Source organism: Cervus elaphus, chromosome X (assembly GCF_910594005.1).
Source record: "Cervus elaphus chromosome X, mCerEla1.1, whole genome shotgun sequence".
In the NCBI taxonomy this organism is placed as follows: domain Eukaryota; kingdom Metazoa; phylum Chordata; class Mammalia; order Artiodactyla; family Cervidae; genus Cervus; species Cervus elaphus.
The window spans coordinates 155,997,808-156,019,296 of record NC_057848.1 but is presented as its reverse complement, the minus strand read 5'-3'; the positions used below and the strand labels follow the sequence as shown (position 1 = coordinate 156,019,296).

General features: G+C 46.5%; 1 protein-coding gene across 7 annotated transcripts in view; it reads right to left on the bottom strand.

The window, feature by feature from the left end:
* SH3KBP1 (SH3 domain containing kinase binding protein 1) overlaps window positions 1–21,489 on the bottom strand; it is a 334,928-nt gene that overhangs the window by 3,736 nt on the left and 309,703 nt on the right. For 5 of the 7 annotated variants that reach the window (XM_043896942.1, XM_043896946.1, XM_043896944.1 and 2 more), the window contains 3 exons: window positions 10,477–10,586; window positions 6,913–7,041; window positions 1,977–2,245 (listed from right to left, as the gene is read on the bottom strand). In XM_043896942.1, the coding sequence (XP_043752877.1) occupies window positions 1,977–2,245; window positions 6,913–7,041; window positions 10,477–10,586 (508 nt within the window). The remainder of the gene's footprint in view (window positions 1–1,976; window positions 2,246–6,912; window positions 7,042–10,476; window positions 10,587–21,489) is intronic. The other 2 variants (XM_043896945.1, XM_043896949.1) reach the window with 1 other exon arrangement.

Sequence of the window (21,489 nt, the reverse complement as noted above, 5' to 3'; positions counted from 1 at the left end):
AAAGACTGCAGAGGCTTTATACAGCATTTGCTCACTTCAGATGAGCACCATGGTGGTCCTTGTAGTTGGACCACTGTCCTAGCACTGTGGTCGACACACTGGGTTCTCTGACATGCACCGGTCATGCTTTGTTTGTGTATTTATTCATGCACACGCTATGTACCATGATCTCAGTGGGCCCTACTTAGGGTTTAAGGAGAGAAGTATAAGATGGGGCCTGAAACACACAGCATGACTCCAGGAAGGAGTTGAGTTCAGGTGGGGGAGTTCATTGGGGAAGGAGGTGTGAAGGAAGTTGCTAAGTCTTGAACTAGTGAAAAAGGGTACGTGTCTATGAGGAGGGGAGACAATGGGGGAGTTGATGGAAAAGATCCAGGATAGAACAGGGAGGCGAGAACTACAGATTTGGGAATGAGCACTGTCAGCACAGACTTGAGCTGAATGCTGCATGGGAAGTGACACAGACAGCAAAGGTGGGAGACTGGTGGGGACCCAGTACCCTGGGGCGGGGAGGCCAGGCCCTGGAGAGGAGCCACTCTGATGTCTGATTTGAGAAGAAGTTGGCTGGGGAAGCACAATTCCAGCCGACCACACCCAGGCTTCACAGTGGAGAGAGCAACATGGGGTGGAGCAGCCCCCAGGCACTGGTGACTCTGCACTCAGGACACAGGCACAGGGCATTTCAGACAAGCAGGAAAGTTCTAGGAACTTCCCAGAAGGAGGGCCCCAAAGGCAGGAAGCCCTGGATCCAGGAGTGGCTGACTCATCTTGGTCAGAAGGCTGAGAACCAGTGCTCTGGGACAAACTGGGGTTGTGGGGTCACTGTCTAGGCAGGGGACACCCATTTCCTGGACATGGATGGGGCCTGTGGGTACCCACAGCTCTCCTGTGCAGGGTCAGCTAGGAGCTGGGGACTTGGAGGAGTTAGGGGCAGCCTGGCTGACTCCTCAAGACCCACTCTAGTCCCATCCTGCAGTTCTGCATATTTGTCTGATGAACCCTTGCCAGGCAGGGGATGAGTTCATAGGACACCTCCAGCCTGAGCGGAACAGAAGCAGGATATACCCGCAGGGCTCAAAGTGAGTTCCACAGGAGCCTTATCTTAGAATGCTCCGGGGAAAAGACAATGATGTTTGGGAAACACTGCATACACTAGCCTCTGTCTTCCCAGGCACAGTGAAGGCTCTGAGCAGTGCTCTAGAGAAGAAACTAACTTGGTTTAACCCAATTATTCCCCAAAGTACATGAACACTTCAGTGGTAGGCAGGTGCTCAGCCTCAGGTGTCCTCCCCAGGGTGTGACTGCGGGTGCCTGTGAGCCCGCCGTGCTGTTCCCCAGCTGGGGTGCTAGGTCGCCTTTGGAGACCCTGTCAGGAAACACCTCCTTGAGGTGCCTCACCTGTTCCCTCCAGAAAGAGCTAACGGGTCCTTAAACTCTCTGCGCCCCAGTTTATTCAGGTAAGTGCCTCCCGACTCCCAGCCCTTTTACCATTTTTGTCACTGCATGCAGTGTCCTGGGTGGTGTGTGCTGAGTGTCGAGCCTCAGGTTGAAAAAGTCCCTGCATCTTTTACACACTCTGTGTCCCTAAATGCAAGCCAGTTCCTACACAGGGCAGCTAACTGAAGAAATGGCAATTTTGCTGATGCCAGAAGGCCACTGGGCTGATTAAGCAGTGGTGTGTGCGCATACCCGTGTTCTGGGGATGTGAAGATCTTTTTTCACAGCCTGCTCAGCACATTGGTCCTCATGGCTGACTCCTCCTCATCCACCCTGCAGCCAGCCCAGGCCCTTCCCAGGTGCAGCTGAGCTACCTGAAGCCTCTGGGGTTCTCCCGCCCACTCCCGCCCCTGCTGCCATCATCCCAGGGGGAGGCTGGCCTATCCCCAGGGAGGCTGGGACCCAGGCTGGCAGAACTCATCCCTGACGTGCGGAAAGCACCCCAGGAGGTGGTTTGAGAAGGAGCTGCAGACACTCACTTCTGCTGGTCCTTCATGGTCTCGATGATGCTCCTCAGCTCCCGGACCTGAGTCCTCAGCTCCTCCATGGCTGCCTGGCTGCTGGCCACAGGCTCCATCTTTGGTTTGCCTTCCGTGCCGAACAGAGACGGGGAGTTGGCTCTGTGTCCAACTGTTCCCAAAGAGGATGACAGAGGGGAGGACGCTGCCGAGGACAGAGGAGCCGGCCCGCCGCCGCCCGCAGCCATGGTCCCCGGCTTCGGTGGCAGGGACGCTTTGTTGTCCGACACCTGCAATGAGGCAGGACAGACAGGGTTCAGGCCAGGGAGGCATGTAGGGCACAGCCCTGCCCTGTTTACTACAATGCTCTGTCTACATCACCTGCCCTGAAGCTCCACATGCTCCACCCATTCATTCCTTCCTCCACGAGCCCTCAAGGGCCTGCTTGCTGCAGGCAACCCCTTGTTGTTCAGTTGCTCAGGCATGTCTGACTCTTTTCGACTCCATGGACTGCAGCATGCCAGGCCCCTCTGTCTTCCACTGTTGCCTGGAGTTTGCTCAGATTCCTGTCCATTGAGTCAGTGATACCATTCGACCATCTCAACCTCTGCTTCCCCCTTCTCCTTTTGCCTTCGTCCCTTTATGTATTTTAAATTTGACCACCTTTCTGAACAGGTAGTTCCTAATTGATTTAATGTACTTGTCCAGAGGCCCATGGACCTCCTAGGCTCTTCAAACTCTGAAGTGAGTAAAACATTTTCCTGACCTCCAAAGGGCTGAGAAGCCAGTGAGATGCAGACAGACAGACCAACCAACACACTGCAAATAAGGGGGGAGTGCACAGGCAGGAAGGGAAGCACCCAGGAGAGGCCCAGTGTCCTGGAGGGAGGGTACCAGGATGAGGAGAAGGACCAGGAGGTGGTCAGAACAGGGGTGGTTCTAGAGGGGACAGTTCAGTTCAGTTCAGTTCAGTCGCTCAGTCGTGTCCAAATCTTTGTGACCCCATGAACCGCAGCACGCCAGGCCTCCCTGTCCATCACCAACTGCCAGAGTCTACCCAAACCCATGTCCATTGAGTCAGTGATGCCATCCAGCCATCTCATCCTCTGTCATTCCCTTCTTCTCCTGCCCTCAATCTTTCCCAGCATCAGGGTCTTTTCCATTGAGTCAGCTCTTCGCATCAGATGGCCAAAGTACTGGAGTTTCAGCTTCAACATCAGTCCTTCCAATGAACACCCAGGACTGATCTCCTTTAGGATGGACTGGTTGGATCTCCTTGCAGTCCAAGGGACTCTCAAGAGTCTTCACCAACACCACAGTTCAAAAGCATTAATTCTTCTGTGCTCAGCTTTCTTTATAGTCCAACTCTCACATCCATACATGACTACATACATGACCACACACATCATGTATGGATGTGAGAGGGGGCAGTGCGTGAGACAAAGGCCTAAAGACCGAATAGTGAACTGCAGTCAGGGGAAGTTAGAATGTCAGGGGGCAAGAAAGAGGTGGGGTGTGCCCTCAGGGAGAGTTAAGGCCGGGGAGGCACAGGGGTCTTGTGGAAAGGGATAAAAGATCGGCTGTCAAGCAAAGGTCACCATGGTTGCAGAAAGGCCGAAGGGCTGGCGCGTCTGGAGATCTAGACACTTTCTGGGAAGTCTCATATAGTGAAATCTGGACACAGTGAGGGTTTGCCTCAGGCAGTGGCCAGGAGTCTAGACAGAAAACAGTTTCGAGAGATGTGGCAATAGCAGGCTCATTCAAACAAGAGATGCAGCCCTGCTCTCCTGGAGCAGACACCCCACAGTCACGAGGATGTGGTCCTAGACAGGCCACGGCAGGTGAGATGAGGTACAGACCAAGGGCCGCGGGTGGGGATGAGGAAGGAGGCATTAGGCCGACCCTTTCATGGGAGGAAGAACAGGCTGAAGGCCCAAACAACAATCTCAGTTTCAGACACACTGAATTTTAGAAGCCTGATGGATAGCTGAAGGGGGAGCCCAATGGGCAGAGTCAGTGACTGAAAAAGTGAGTTGGGCCAGAGAAATCACCAGATGAAGTGCAAGCCATGGGGGTGGACGACACAGAATGGGAAGAGAAGAGGCCCACTCAGGGAGCCTACAGGAGCCCTGGATTGAAGAGGTAGAGAGAGGGGAGGGCTCTTGGGGGCTGAGATGGAGAGGTGAGATGGGGGATGGAGCCAGAGCAGAAGAGCGCCCCCGCCCCCGGGAGGAGCTTCCAGAGGTGCCGAGAGCAAAACTGAGGGGAGTTGATCAGTGGAGCCAAGGAGAGTGAATTCTAGTCAAGGCAGGTTGGCAGCTGCAGGGGAGGTGAGGGGCATGGCCTGCAGATTTAGAACTCTCTTTCCAAACACTCGGCTGAGAAAGGAAGATAGGAGAAAGAGAGAGAAAGTTCTTGGAGAAGCCTCAGGAGGAGATAGGGTCAAGAAAGGGTTGGATTTACTTTCAAAGACAGGGGAGACCCTGAGCTGGAAGATTTCTTGAGGGTAAGAGCCAAGGGTGAAGATGGAGGAGACAGACAGGGAGGTCTGATGGAGAGGTGTCCTGAGGGGGCCAGGAGGGCACAGGGAGCGTGAGAGACACGGGTGGCAGGGAAGGGGGGCAGGCTGCAGGCGGCGGGGGGAGAGGGGGGAGGGAGTAGACAGGATGGTGGGAGGTGAGGGAGTCGAGGCTGCTGGTGAGGCTGGGCAACACAGCCGGGACTCCCTCCAGCAGCAGGCGCCCAGGGCTGGAGCCAAGTTGGGGCTGGGCTGGCATGATGAGGAGGCTGAGCCTGGACTCAGGCTGTGCTGCAGGGAGAAACTGGGCAGAGTCAGCCAGAAGCAGATGGGCCATCGTTCCCAGCCTTTCTGCTCGCCTTTTCTCTGCCAAGTTATCATTGAGAAAATCACTTTCTGCTGCCAGAGAGAATGCTCCACCATCCTGTGCTGACTGTCAGTAGGAGTCAGAGTAAGAGGGGCGAGGGGCTGACATTTACAGAGCACTGATTATATGCCAGACGTTGGCTGGACAACTGCAACGAGGGTCAGTTGGCACACAGGCTTGATGGAGCAGGAAACTGAGGCTTAGGGATGTGGTTGAGAAATTCCCCAAGTCTCAGAGCTCAAGAGTAGCAGAACTGAGCTTCAATCCCCTCCTCTGATATCAGCTTGGTAACATGACCAGGGCTGCCCATGCCCGAGTCTCAGGGTCCTCTCTCCTGGCCTGATTTTCTTTGCTTCTTTTCTATTCCCGAGTTAATACCTTTCCTCATTTCCTACCCTGCATTCTCACATATGTCCCTCAACCCACCCATGTCGTCACAGTGACTTCCAGACATTTCTTGGATTGATGCTTCTCTTTGCATTTCCTATGTGACTCACCCTCCCAAATCACTTCAGCTAACACGTGTTTGTTATAAGCCCTCACAGAGTACAGGCCACCAAATGTCCTGATCAGTTATTTCAAGAGGAATTTCTAGAAGCAATAAATAAGACATGACAACTCCAGGAAAGAGAAATGGAACAGAACAGTGAAACTCAGAAATGTGAAGAGCCAAGGCCCCCCAGTAGATGTCGCTACAGAGACACTCTAGGGATGTGGGAGAGAGTGCAACTCTAGGCATTCCTATGGTCACCAGAAAAAATGGATCTAAATCCAATTTCTGCAAATGGAATCCTTTTATAAAGGCAGACTGCTTCAGTTTTGTGAATATTACAATTGATCTGCTTTATAGGATCATATTTTTGCTGACTATATCAGCTTTTTAAGAAAATCTATACATCTGTAAATCTATGAGAAGGAAAATTCCACATCACCTTTGACTTCTTTGTGTTAATTCCTGCTGTGAGTGCCTTAAAAATGACTTCTGCTTTCTGTTTTTAGATAGAAAACAGTTGCAAATGTTTACAGAAAATAACTTCAATTGACTGGCTTCTCTCAGCACGAGAACATGGCATTTTAAAACCATACCTCACAATCACAGGATGAACAGAACTCGTTTAGGCTAACCTTTAGAAGCCACACACAGTTGCTAAACGATGTGTTCTCTGTTCCTCATAAGCCAATAATAAAAGAGCTATACCATCCCTGGGCATGCGGTGAAATTAAAATGTTTTTAGACTATAAATTTATCCTAATAAATGAATCCAAATAAGCTTTTCTGTAAGAAATCCCATTAGTTATTCATATTCATGAACTGCTAATTGTAATTTGTGATACCGCCAGTTTTGAACATAAAAGTGACAATCTGTAGGCAGAGGGCACAGCATTTAACATATTTCATGCAATCTTTATAAAACTGTTTTGGTTGTTGTGATGGTGATGGTGTGTGAGGAAATATGTGTGTGTGCATGTGTATGTGGTTGCTGGTATGAAAAGGGGATCCAGCCATAAGAGAGAACATGGGATTCTGCTCAGTTTTGGAGACTGTAACATTCCTTGGGGATTTTGATGACCAAAGTCATCACTGTCAGCAAAGAATGACAAAAAATGTTGTAACGGACTGAATGTGTCTTCCCCAAATTCCTATGTGAAAACCCTAACTCTCCTTGGGATGGTATTGGGACATGGGACCTCTGGAAGGTGATTAGGACATGAGGGTGGAGCTCTCATGAATGGGGTTGTTGCCCTTCTAAAAGGGACCCCAAAGAGCTCTCTCACCCTCTTTCTTCCATAGGAAGATACAAAGAGTAGTCATCAGTCTGCAATCCTGAAGAGATCTCTTAGCAGAACCTAACCATGCCAGCACATCCTGATCTCAGGCAGCCAGCCTCCAGAAATGGGAGAAATCAGTTTCTGTTTCTATGTCACCCAATCTGTGGCACTGTGTTTCAGCAGCTTCACATGACTAAGACATCTGTTTCTCCTTGTTTGGTTTATAATGCATCATCAGAGCAGACACGAAAAGGCAGGGGTCCCGTGCTGCCAGGATACCCTTGCCACGGCTGGCCACTCACTTGGGATATGGTAACAGTCTTTGACGTTTTCTTGGATGCGTCCACTCCTCTGTGTGCAAGCGAAATGTGTTCTTCTTTATCTTCTTCAGGACTTGGGGAGTCAAAGATGTCAGGGCTTGAAAGGGAAGACTGGATAGAGCCAAAAGAAAATGCTTCTGTCAGAGTTACACCTTAGCTGACATAGCTTTTGTTAACATAATGCAGTATGCTTTTCAAAGCACTCGACACTTCTATTTTGTTTGTCTCCTCATTATAACGCCAGGCAGAAAGTGTGCTATTATCTGTGTGCTTGAGAAAGTGGCAGAACTGGGACTAAGACGATTTCCTTGACCAGGGATCTTTCTTTCTATGGGATCTTTCCACTGATGCCTGTTGGTCATTTCATCTGTGCAAGCATCCATCTCTCCATCTATCTTTTCCAGCTTCCTCCATCCCTCAGAGACCCTCTCTTTTTTGTAAACATTTGCTACCATGTACCAGGCACTCAGCTTGGTACTGAACTTGACAGTGACATGCCAGACACAGTCCCTGCTCTCACAGGGTGGACAGTCCAGTGGGGAAGGACATTCAGGTTGAGAGGAAGCTGCCTCTAACCTGCCTCTCCTCCCTTCCCTCCAGATCCTTTTTCAGAACCACTGAATCTGCTGCATAGTGAAGTGCCTAAAAGGGCTTGTCTGAGAGGAAACCATTTCTGGGAGTAAGGGATCACCAGCCCTGCAGTCCAGTGAGCAGTGTTATCTCCAGCCCCAGAGAACCGCCCTGCCTGCCAGCACACCATGCTCATGTCTAATCTGCTACCTGCTGCTAAAACGCTGCCCTCAGGGCCATGGACGATCATTATCCATTCTGGATTCAATCTTTGCTAAGGTGTATTTACAGAATGGCAGCATCTCTTGGTGAAATATGGGGATAACAGTCCTACCCTTTCTGCCTTGCTGTGAAGATTGAAAAAGCTGGATGATTATAAACCAATTCACTGGAATCACTTGGTCAGAGAAGATGACTATGTTAGAATTTCCCTATTTTAGGACAAAGCAAAGAAAAATCAGAGTTCCTGTGGCAAGGAGGAATCTTCTGGAGATATTGTTAGGTGAGCTCCTATTCAGCCTTACCTCTGTGACTTCCACCTCTGCAGTGGGAAAAATAGTCATATTCAGGGTCACCATGTGGCACCGTTATAGAAAAAATCATACCTACAAATACTATTCTTTTTCTTCTGTTTATTCTACTTACTACGCATTACATTGAGGGAATGTTTAACCAATGTTTTAAAATGAAAAGGTCTTGTTTGTTAATCTTCATTTAATCTGAAAATCCAATTACCTACATCCCCCCAACCAAGCTTTCTTTTACTATAAGCTTAGCTACCTTACAATGCCTTTTATTTTCAGATTTTATTCAAAAAGCCAGTTTCCTCCTATATAACCTAGGATTCATGAGCTGTCAATCAATGTTGGATCTTTGAATTCAATAAAAAGCTCAAACTAGGTTGAGAGGCCCCAGGCTACAGAGATAGGACTAATGTGTTTCCTCCATCATTCCCTCCAATTGCCTTTTAGGAATATGTCCATACCCAGTAGTCCCATCTTGCTATGAAAAACCTAATGGGAAGGTGCTAATGGAAAGAGTAAACATGAATTCACTGTATACAGGAATGGACAGGAATGAAGGGAAAGAGTACAGTAATTGTACTTCTTTAAAGCACAAATGTATCCTGCTGCCTTAAGTCCACAAATAAAATTGTTTCCTATAATATGTCAAAGTACAAGCCACTATTTCATAAGCTTTCTGCAGACAGGGACCATATTTATCTCATTCCCAGTTGCAGCCTTGGTACCTGGTGCAGAGCTGAGCCCACAGCAGATAACCATCAATATTTGTGGAATGAGTGAATGAACAAACATGTAATCTAAAGGTGGAGTGAAGATGACATGTCTTTACCCAGTCTCCCCCAAATGTATCCAAACTCCCAGACATAGGCTGTAGGGACCAAGAGTGTGGTGCAGGGTTGGGGGGGGGCGCACTGTGGAAACTCAAACTTCTCTGTATTTACTTCTGATACCTCAGGGTCCTCTAGATCTTGAAAAGTTGAGAAGAATTTGGACAGAAAACAAAAATAATGAAGGATGCATAGAGAATATATCAGAGGTAGAATGAAATATTTAAATACAGAGATACTAAGAAGTAATTAAATAGTCTGTGTGTTGATGAAGTGTTTGAGGAGGGTGTGGAAAGGTGAGAGGGAAGGAAGGTGGTACCGACACGGTACACAGTGAAAAAGCAAGCCATGTTTTCAAGCCTTTCTCCCCCAAAGATGGCAATACACAGTTAGATATGCTTCCTACAATGAGGAAACACAGGACCACTCAAACCACACTTCCAGACTCAGTGGATATGAGAGACGAGGTTCAAAGGAAGTGGCATTCTTTTTCTTCTAAATGACCACTCCTTAGGTGGGATCATTAGAAAGTGTCCTGAGAAACCTGAAAAGGGTTAATTCTTTGGTATCTGGGTGAAGGCTTTAGTCCCGCAGTCCCAGCAAGAACAAGGCAACTCAATATATAGAGACAGAAAGACCCACACACATACATACATACATACAAACGCTGCTTGCAGAAGCATCACCATTTTTCTACAGTGACCTTCACTTCAGTGTTTAGGATGAATGGAAACATACATGTCCAGTGATACTGCATTGGCTAGATAAACGCTCATGTATCCCCCCAGGCTAGAGCACCAGGGGCAGCCACATTCACTGTGACATGATGGGAGGGTGTGTAATGATGGGGAGAAGGTGCACAGTGGAAGGGGGAAAGCAACTTCCAAAACCATGTATTCTGTGTGGTCCTGTTTTGAAGAAATCCAAGATACACAGCAGGAGGTGAACAGGTCTTAGCTCTTGGAAACAGGACTACAGGGAACTTATGTTTTTCTTCCCCCTTTTGTGCTTCAAATGTGCTACAATAAATGCATTATAGGTTTTGAATAAGAAACAAAGTTATTCAAAATGACCCAAATGAAAACTTCTTTGGGTTATCTGGAGTGTTCTGACTGTTCTCTCCTGCATGATCAGGTGCCTGGTACATTTAAAACCCATCTCCTAAAGGTCTGTGTGGGGTTCCATGCAGGGGTGCCGAGGACACGGCTCTGAGAGAAAAATGCTGGGCCACTGCCAAGCACTGGAGAGCAGCTTACCCTTTCTTCCCCTCAAAAGTTCTCTTTTGTTTATAGACCAAACCAGCCTTACTCTCCTTTCCCAACAGAAAAAATGACATTGTTTTTCCCCTTACCAATTTCACTTCAGGTTCAAACAAAAATCCGTGGAAGGATAGAGGAGGAGAGTGGCACGAGGGAGTCCCCACCTCACTGGCAGATGCACAAAGAACTGAAAGAAGGAAATGCTGCCTGATTCCAGAAGACTCTCAAATTGCTTCCAGTCAACAGTGTAGCTCATAGACCTCCCTCTCCCAGAGGGTCCTCCAGTCAGCCACTTGCAGCACAGCCCTTGGCCAGAGGCCCCAATCTCTCCTGCTTTCCAGCCTCGGGAAGTGAGGAGACACTTACGGACGTCAGAGACTGGGATGGAGGTCGCCTCCCCGTGGCTTTTGGTCTGCTTGTGGTTGGGTGACTGAGTTTCTCAGTAGATGATACCACGGAGTCAAAACCTTCTAGGTCTAAAACAAAAGGACAACAGATTTTTAAAAGTGCATCAACAAGAGTAAGGGAAGGTTCTTATGCTGCAAGCATATCTTTTCCTTAATAATTATCCTTTATGTCTGGTTTATGCTTCATCATTTATGAAGGCTGTTTTACACCCTTTGGTCACCTCATCAGTGTGATTCAAACTGAATCAAAGAATCATTTCTGTCTTGGTTTAACAAGTTAACATGGAGGAAAGAGAGACATGATTTTTCTTCCCCCCTTCAATAGCTATATTCATAAATCTTCAAAAGCTACAAAAAGAGAAATAAAGGAGAAATTCTCTTTCTTCTGCAAAGCCAAGTCCATTTTGGTAGATACAACATTCGTGTAGTCGCAATACAATAAGAACTTATCACAAGGTACCACATCCCTGGGCAAGTGAACGCTGGTCGTTGATCCCAGAAGACAAATGAGGGCAACCTTGTCCTCTGGCTGGACCATCACCCTACTGTTAGACTCTTAACTGCCTGGAAATGGACAGCAAACTTCTGTTCCCTCAGATGACCCACAGAGCCCCATACCAGTCTGTTTCCAGAAGCATCGCTCAGTGGAGACAATATCATCTTCAGTCACCAGTCTGCTCACTCGATCTCTCCATGATGACTGAGCAACAACTCTGTGCCACACACAGAGCTGGACACCAAGGCAAACCCAGTGAGTGTGGGAGAAACGAGCCTGTCCTCAGGGCTCCAGCATCTCGAGGACTGACGTCTCAGATGAACAGCACATCCTTCAGTCAGATCATCACTGCCTTTACTTTGTCACCTCCTTCAACCAAATCAGGCAAAAGGGGTGGCCTGGTTCTACAGAGTTCTGGGGATTTATAAACCAAGTGTAGATCTTCGTGTGATGGACAAAGGGATGGCTGGCAGAAAGAGACCAACCTTGAGACTCATTACCGCTGGTGACTGGGACCACACCCCCTCTTCCTGATCAGGAGACCATGCTTCATCGGCTGTGCCTGACACTGCCTTTCCAAACCATTCCCGTTCTCCCAACAGAGCCCCAGTTTTGTTTTAGGACAATGTGCCCAGCGGAAACTTGTTTGGACTAATCTGGTGATGGTGATCCTGCTCCTTGTGGCCTGCGATTGGTTTAGAGGTGGCCGTGCAGCCCAATTTGGGTCACTGAGAAATGAAGGAAGTCCACTGACAGCCTCTGGGGGAGATTTCCTCTCTGCCTAGAAAGGGGCAAGAGAGGAGAATGCCAGGTGTGCTCCTGCCTCGTCTTCCTTCCTACTTAGGGAGCTGTTGTGCAAGAATAGGATGCCTGGAGTTGTGGATGGGCTTAATGTCCTTCTAAGAAGAGAAAGACACTAGGGCCCACTTATCCCTCTGCCATTTGAAGACACAGTGGGAAGACAGAGTCTGTGAACCGGGAGGAGGGGACTCAACAGACACAGCATCTGCTAGTGCTATCATCTTGGCCTTCACCGCCTCCAGAACTGTGAGAAATAGATGTCTGTTGCTTAAGTTCTGTCATGGCAGGTCTGACAGACTAAGACAGGCATGGATTTTGAGCTAAGCTGTCTAGGTTCAAATCCCGACTCCAGCACTAGCTACCAGTGTACCTGGCATGTTTCTAGTCTCTTCCTGTCACTTCTTTTTTTCTTTTGCCCACACCCCACTGCATTTGGGACCTCAGTTCCCTGACCAAGGGTTGAACCCATGCCCCCATTGGAAGCATAGAGTCTTAACCACTGGATCGCCAGGAAAGTCCCATCCTGTTCTTCCTGCGGCAGTAATCTTCAGTCCTTTTCCTGCCATTGCACAAATGACTAGTACACTCTTTTATGAACCACGAGGGAGATGCTCTTGGAGATCTTGAGGATAGCAGAGCAGAAAAACAGAAAGAGCTTGGGTGACTGATCACCTCAAGGAGCCACTCGACAACCCTGGAATGACAGTGTCCTGACTTCTCACCATGTGAAATAAACCCCCACCCCTTATGTCAGCTAATTTTAGTCAGATATTCTTTCTTTGCAACTGAAAGCATCTGAAACTGCCACAACTGCAAATATACTGGCTCGGGACAGAAAAGATAAAAACTATGTGTGTTTTTTCCCCTCCTTATTTTGGGGAGAGCTCCTTTGTTGAGGGGTACCGTAAGCAGTCTGGCCGTGTGACAGCTTTATTCTATTAATGAACAGGCAGGTGCTGTCTGCAAACTACTTCCTTGAGTGGAATATGCAAAACCAAGCACAACTCACTGGTCAGGACAAACCATTACATTACCCCTGGGATTAGATGACATGACTTTATTCCAGCACCTGGTGAATGAATAATTACTCAACATGAACTCATCTTATCAGGGCAAAGCAACTGCAACCAAAGGCTAACTCTGCAGAGACAGCACCAGAAAAGCATCAGCGGTACTCTGAGGCCAATGAGGAGCCGAGCAGCACCCAGGGCCACAGAGAGGCTTCTGAAAAGGGCCCCCACTTACCAGCCAGCTCTGTGGAGAGCGGGGTGGATCCCTCCAGAGCCTGTTCACTGGCCTGACCCTCTCAGGGGCCTTACCTTCAAGAGAATCTTATTTTCTTAAAAGATTTCCCTTCAGTCCCCACCCCAGGACTCGCTTCTACCAGCTCCATGTTGTCTGAAATGGAAATTCCCAATTACACACTTGGATTGGTGCCAAAAGTCATCATCTGACACTAACATCTGAATTAATTTTTTAAAAATTGTTTTTTTCTCCAACTATAAAAGGAATATTGCACAATGTATAATTTTTCAAAGCCATAAAATGATAACAACAAAACAAAGTCAACTATAACCTTACCGTGCCGAGACAACACTATTAGTATTTGGGTAGCTTCCCCTTCAGGCTTTTTTCTATAAATAGATTGCCTAGTTCACATTACATGTGGTAATGCATTCTGCTTATTTCACTAAACATTATATTCCATGTGTCTATTTTGATTGTTGTAGAACCTTCCATTGCACTGCAGTTCATGATTTACTGAATCAATTCCTTACCAATGGGTAATTAGTTTTCAAATCATTCCCTCTCTCTCTGTTGTTGTTTTATTAAGGAGGAGCGCTGCACAAACATCTTTGCATATGCTCTACATCTGGTGAATTTAGCAGTTTCTCTGGGTAGCTCCTCAACTGGGCCCTAGGGGAAGGGATTAAGGCCCAGGGCAGGGAGGTCTGCTAGCAGAAGGGTGGAGGTGAGGGGTGTGGAGGCACTTGCGGGGCACAGAAAGCCTGGGTGGGGGAAGCAAATGCTGAGCAGCAGCCAGGAGGGAAGGAGGCGAAGGAAAGGGTCGTAAAGGTTCCAGTAAACAAGTCAGCGCTGAGGGCCATGGCCGGGTGCTGCCAGGACCTGAGAGCAACCACCTAGATCATGGCTCCATCCTGGACACTGAAGCCACCTCAGGAGACAACACTGGAGCAGCCTGAAGTCGTGAAAGAACAATCAAAGGCCTGCTGACTCTGGTTCTCCACCTTGGCTGTGGAGAAGAGTCACCTGGACAATTAAAAATAAAAAGGCTCCTGCCTGGCTCCCACTGTGGGACTGACTGGGTTAGCCCGGGGTTTCAGTCTAGGCCAGGCAGGCTCCCCGTCTCCCCAGGGTTATTAGGATGTTAGTAGCAGAGGCGGGGGGCAGGGTAGGGGCGAGTCAGGACTTGAGCAAGCAGAGGAGAGGACAGGGCGCTGGGCCAAGGGCCACCAGGGGGGTGGCAGAGGTTCCAGGGTCCAGTGAGGCGTCGGGAGTCAGGCTCCTCACAGGGTGGGTCCCCTGCTGACCTGGTGGGTGGGCAACAGAGGTGGTCAGGTGGTAACCAAAGTGGTCACAGGGGTAACAAGTCAGAAACGTGGCAGCTGGGGTGAGAGAGAGGCTCTCAAGGAGTCCAGCATGCAGAGCGGGGCAGGAGAGGGGGCAAGAGGAGTTGGTGGTGTGGCCTTGGGCTCACCTTACAACAGACCCAGAACACCCCCTGGTGTGCAGACCAGGTAGCATCCAGGAATTTTCTGCTGGACTCCATCTGTGCTCCCAACCCACCCTCCCAAGCCCACTGAAAGAATGAAGTCCCGGGGGAGTTGAGCGTTTGATACCATGTGAGACAGTGATCTGTCCTAAATCACACTTTCCAAGTGACTCAGAGGCCTGGTCTGTGCGGCACATGACTGTGAGCCCCGGGAGGGCAGGGGCCCGTCTCTGTGCTCTCACACTCAGCGCCTTCCTGGAGCAGGCACACTGGTTGTCCGGTGAATGAAGGAACACACGAGCAAGCCCACGGATGAACCGACTCTCTCAAGAAAGAACTCTGATTACAGGCATGCAGCTTATAGAGCGAGGGCTGCTGGTGGGCTGCGAGGCAGCAGCTTGGTGGGGGGGGGGGGGTGGGCAGCCTTTGGTGCCAGCGCTGCAGAGACAGCCCAGCCGGCCCGTCCATGCTGTTTCACTGGCTGAGGTCTGCACTAAAAAGGCCCCGCACAAGCTGAAGCCTGGCCACTCAGCGAGCAGCCTCAGTCAGCATCCCCACAACAGATGGCCCAGAAAAGCATCTCGTCTCTGTCACTCCACAATACAAGCAGGGCCGAGGACTGCAGGGGAGCCACACTCTTAACCTCCTCACACAGACTCAGCTACGTGGAACTTTCTACAGTTGGAGCTTGTAAAAGCAACTTTGGGGAAATAACAAACAAAACCAAAATGCCAGAAAGAAGAAGATGCACCAAAGATGAGGTCACTTGTTGAAAAGGGAACCTCAGACCTTGAACTTCAACTCACTTCTGCTTTCGGACAGTGAAGGGGGCAGCTCTTCAGCACTGTAACATAAATTTTCAGTGGCACAGAGCATGCTCTCATGACTGTGGCTGGGGGAGCTGAGATTAAGGCAGAATTTCCATGACTAACCCATTGTGGTGTGAAGAAAATGTCCCAATTTTCATGGTGGTTTTGAAATGAATCAGGCTGAAACCTGATATGAGCTTTCTCAGCCTGGCTAGGAATTTTTCCTCCTAATGAAAAAATGGTTTTAATGCCCATAAGCCAATCCAAAACTCTGGAACTGGCAAAAGTGGGCTATTTTTTTAAAAAGTTAGTTTCATAAGGATGAGAGGCCCTGAGCTTTTCTGATACTTGGAAGACGAACCCTCTGCAGACATATGAGGATAATTCATGCTGGACATGGAGTCGGCTTGGAAATGCCTTTGGACTCTTCATGGCACAAGGAGTTGCCCATTTTCCATAAATTTCAGTCACACCTTATTTAGTTCAATTAGAAAATGTGGGCCCATTTTCCATCAATGGGAGAGATGGTACCAGTGACCACAGGCGACCTGAAACACACCCACTGAAAACATGGAGGAGAGTCAACAGCCTGAGGCAGGCCAGTGTCACCAAAGGAAATATTTGTGAGCTCCGACGTGGCTCTGTTTATTTACTGTAGCTTGCTGCTCTGGACCCGAGAATGAGTCCTGGAATGGAAGTTTCCTACATCTGAAGCTTGGCAGCATTGCTCCCTCCCAATATCTCTGGAAACCACACCATCCCTGCATGTCCTGTCAAGGACCATTAAGACTGCAGGAACTTCTTGCATGGAACCAGGATAATGGATTTCTCACTCCAAGTCCTGCACCACCCCACAAGCTGCTGCCAGAGAGAGATGTGTAAAGTGAAGATCTGAGTATGTCCCTTTGCAGCTTCAAGTCCTTCCTGCGTGCCAGTGAAATCCTGGTGCCTTCATGTGGCTGATGCACCTCTGTCCCTCAGGAGACTTCCTCCTCTCCCCTCCCCTCTCCTCTCCTCTCCCCCCTTCCCCTGGGGCCATCAAGGCTTGGCTTGGCAACTAAGACCTCTTCCAAGAATCCAGACTGCACTCTAAACTGACCTGAGTGCTCCCTAGAGACTCATCACTCCAATGTCAGTGTTCAGCACCCTGAACTAACAGTCTCTGCTGGCCTATCTATTCTCCCTCACCAGCCAAGGAAGAAGCCATGGCTTCTATCTCTGTTTTTCCCAGGCCTAGAACTAAACCTGGTTTGCGGTGAGTGTTCAATAAATGATTGTTGAATAAATGAACAAACACCCTTTCTGGGCTTTGGTTTTCCCACCATAAAAAATAAAAAGGAGACAGTTATCTGAGCTATCAGCTCTGCATGGTTATTCTTTAATAAATGAGAGATTATGTGAAAACCCTTTCAGATCATGCAGGTAGAATTTTGTTTTCAGATGCCAATGACGGAGCTGTGGGATCTGGAGGCAGAGATTTAAGAGCAAGGCTAAATCTTTTAAACAAAGAAAACCAAGCCACAAACAAGATTTTTCTTTTTTTAAGATTTAAGATGAGAAAACTCTAAACCCACAGGGCCGCAGGTATATTCTCTACAAGGAAGAAGCATCTCAAGGTAGTCTGGTCAGGAGGAAATCTCACCCTGTGTAGAAATCCTTTGACTCATGTGAAAAATCTGTGCAGACTGCAAAGATAGGCCTGTTATAAGGGGTCACTGAACACCTGCATCAGCTGAGTCACCAACTGAAAAATTCTCACTTAAGCAATGATTACATTCTGTGGGAAAATAAGCCCTCCAAAATATGTATGGATATAGCAGATTCACTGTTTGGTTTTCATTTATCAACCAGAGTGAAGTTTTCAAGATACAGGTGGTTAGGAGTAAAGAAGCGTGAGCTACCGGTCAGCCACCCTACTACTCCACCCTTCATAAGAGTGTGCTCATCCAGCCCTCCCAAAAACCCATGCCAAGCAGGTTACTCTAGTCCATAAAAGAGACAGGGAGGTCACAGGTTAGACAACATGATCAAGGTCACAGTCAGAAAGTGGCAGGGTGCACTCTTAGATTCATGCTGGTGACATTCTTTCCATTACAGAGCACTGGACAGATAGCAGTGTTCCTATTGGACCTTCCTTCTCATCCAACTGATAGTGAATTCTGAGAACTGTTCCTACATCAAGAGCAAGATGCCAGGAAATGTAATTTGTGTATGTGTAGAAATAACTCTGTGCTCTAAAAAGCAGCTGCCTTTGTTCTATTTTATTGAAATGTGCTCTTAAAAGGACTGAAAAGAGGGCTGGCTTCTTTAAAGAAATCTCTGGCAAGAAATAAAGGTGTGAGGCAAGTTAAGGGGGAATGTTGGTCTATTCAGTGCAGAGTAACTTTTATATGGAAACTTGTAGCTCAAGAATAAAAGAGGGAGATAAAGTTTATTTACTCATTCACTTAAACATTTTGTTAACTACTGTGTGCCACACACAGGGAAAATTCTGAGAATAAAAGGACAATCACTTTATATCAGTACTATCCATTAAAACTTGCCGTGATGACGGAAACTGGCTATATCTACGCTATCCAATATGGTACCACTAGCCCCGTGTGGCTAACTGAGCACACAGAACACAGCTAAGAGCGATGATTTAAATTAAATTTAAATAGCCACATGGGGCTAGCAACAATGAAGATCTCTAACGTGATCCTTCCTCATGCTATTTCTTCTCATGTGTGTTCAGTTCCTTCATTCAGTACATAGTTCCTAAGTGAGACCCGTGAACCAGGCTCTGGGCTAGGCATAGGGGTGGGGGGGGGCATGCAGGGATGAACAAAACAGCCGTGGGCCCCACCCCATGGAGCTCAGAGCCTCTGGAGAGAGGCAGGACTTTACAGACATAATTACAAATTCTGCTAGCTAATACGAGAGACAGGTATAAGATGAAATTAGCAATGACAGTCTGGTGACCTAATTGAGATCAGCAGAAGGGATCTGGGAAGGGGGTAGGGTACATCTTCCTGAAGTCTAGCACAGAGAAGTAAAGAGCTTCACATGCATCCATAGCCAGCAACGTTGGGGGAGGGGGGATGTAACACTTCACTTTTGCATTCTGTTAAAAATTGCTCGCTACAGGCCCAAATTTGCTATTGAAAATGATTTAGTAAATAATGTATCTATTAGAAATTGTAGTAATGCTATTATTTGCCAGAATGTAACCTGGCACAACCTTTCTGTTTGACAATATCTGTCACAAAATGTAAATGTGTACACCCTCAGATATTCTGCTTCTAGAAATTAATCCATAGCAATGTTTCTGTACATATAGAATGATATATTCTTGAGGTTAGGGGCATTCAGACTGTTTACCACTGTACCTCCTAAAATAATTTTAAAAATCTATGTACTCCCTCACACAGGTTAAGCTGACATCTAAATTTTACACAAATTTTAGTCACATAATTTCTATTATAATATAGAAATTATATTATATATATTATATAATTTCTATATTATAAACATTGATATCTTAAAATATAACTATTGCTCTCTTGAATATATTCAATGTAAATCTGATACCATACTAATTTAACAACCACCATCATCCATTAAAAAATCATGAGTAAGTTTTTCTTTAATGGTTGGAAATTCTGCATCATTCCTTTCCCTTTTTGAATTCATATATCCATCATACTTCCACTTTTCTCTGCTGAATTTTATTCTAATGTAGTATGCTTTATGCTTTTGTTAATTTTATCCACTAGTAATTTTTCATCTCTTCCTGCCATATGAACATGTATATAAACTGAAAATAACTTTTTCATTTCCTGAAATCATAAGGCTCTAGGTATAAAAATGACTTTTTTCTGGATTGACCTATCACTATTACTATGAAAATGACCAAAACATATGTATACACATTTTGACAAGGAATTTAATAGCATAACAAGTAGAATTTTATTTGGCATCTCCCTCAATCAGCTCATATGTATTTGTATTTGGCTTGATATTGATTCTATTCCTATTTTCCACTTTATAGATATAAGTGCCAAGAAACTCTGTTAACACAAAAATAAGTAGACAGGAATGGAAAGAATTTTGTTATCACAATGTCACTTAATTCTTTGAAGTCCTTCCAAGTTACATACCAAAAATCAGACAGTGGGATAACATCAAGAACTATTTTTACCTATCTATCAATGAACAACTCAGTGGGTACCTCCTTCAATCTGGATGGAGGCAAGAGGATTAGAAACCAACTGGCTTGTAAATGGATTTTTTTTGGTCCAGTCAATAGAGTCTTTTAATTTCTCAAGTCTAACACCAATCTCAGAATTATCTCTGAGTTTCCACCAGAGGTTTTTGTACCCCTGGAGTGGGCAAGAGATTGGCTATGCCACGTGAGGTGAGAGAGGGCAAATGAGAAAGGGGAGTGAGAAAGGAAAAGCAGCATGACATCAGGACTCTCAGGAGATGAGTCTGAAGAAAAGAGGACATAAGAAGACAAGGTGCTATCTGTGGCCTGGGAGGCCTCTATGGTCCCCCAAGGTTCATGTCATCCTATTTGCAGATCATTGTCCTAAGGTGATCTTTGCAACATTGCCCCTAATAAACAGGTTACAGTAGAATCACACAATGGAACATCATGTAGCCTTTAAAAATTTAAGGTTGATCTATGTGACTTATGTGGAAAGATGTCAAACACACATTATTTAGTACAAAAGAACAAGTAAGGACTAAAACTGTATTTGCAACATGATAACATCTTAAAAACACCCATCCAATTACAGAAAGACTTCTAAAAGTGTGTACAAGTTAACAGTGATTATCTCAGGAAGAGGCTGAGATTCTAAGAGAATTTCCCTAACTTCCTGTGTTCTTTCATTTTTTTTTTAAGTGAGCACCTTTTCCCCTTTGTAATTGTGGGGTGGGAAGAAGCTGTTTAATATAAAAAGACAACTGAGCAAATCACATATGAAAAGATATCCGATACAGTTATCAAAATTTCAGCTGATTTATATTATGTGTTCAAGAACTTTCCTAATGTCTGATAACAGGAGTCATGGTAAGAATGAAGGCTGATATGCAGTTTTCTCTTACTGAATCACAGCTATACCAACTACCACTCTGAAAGAACCTGTTTTGTTTCAGCCATGCCACATCATTAGCTCTAAATTCTACAACAATCCTCTGAGGCAGGTGGGCATTAGTAACTAACCCTGTCATATAGAAGAGGAAAATGGAGCTCTGAGTCTCTCAACCCAGACTGCGGAGCTAGGAATTCAAATCCAAGTGCACTTATCTGAAAACCCACGATCTATGTAACACACCACCACTCTCCTCAGTGGTTCTGTGGGATTATCTTGCCTCCATATAAGGGTTTGCTCTGGCAACTTAAACTTATTTTGGATGACAAACATCCCACCTTTTACCTTTTTATGTAAGAATTTGGGTGAAAAAATCATAATGAGTATTTTAAAGGTGAATGAATTTTTAAACTTCATAAAAAGTTCTGCCTAAACTGTTATGCCCTTAATTCTTAATGATTTAAATTTCCAGATGGCCAGCAAATCTCTTATAAGCAAAAATCTTTAGGCCAAAGAAAACCCTGGATGAAAACTCAGAAAGGAGCAAATTATTAATTCTGGGTTAAAGGAACTAATAGAACTAGAGGAAGTGAGGCAAAGAGACAAGTGAAAGAACAAGCTATTTAATCTTACAGAGGATTCAGCAGTTACCAGCAGAGCAGTTTTCTCAACGTCCAGAAAACTCAGCTAAAATAAACAGATTGAGTCAGAAAAATAAGACTACAGGGCTGAACTGGGCCCCTTGAATCACTTCCTCTAAGCCCCTGGTTTAAGGATAAAAAAAAAAAAAAACAAGCTCCTAAGAGGCATGACACCCTGCTGATGGCTCACTTCAGTGGGATGAGCCGCAGGTAGGCAGAGGGTGCATATTCTCTGAACAGGGCATTTCTTCTTCAACAGTGGTTAGAGAAAGAGGAGTGGAGGGCGGTCAAAATGCAAATTCTAATGCACATGTGAAAGATATGATCTCAATGTCCAGAATATGTACTCCAAAGCACACATCAAGTGCCAAAATGATGCTGAGAGCAAAACTCGAGGAGGAAGTTCCTCCTGG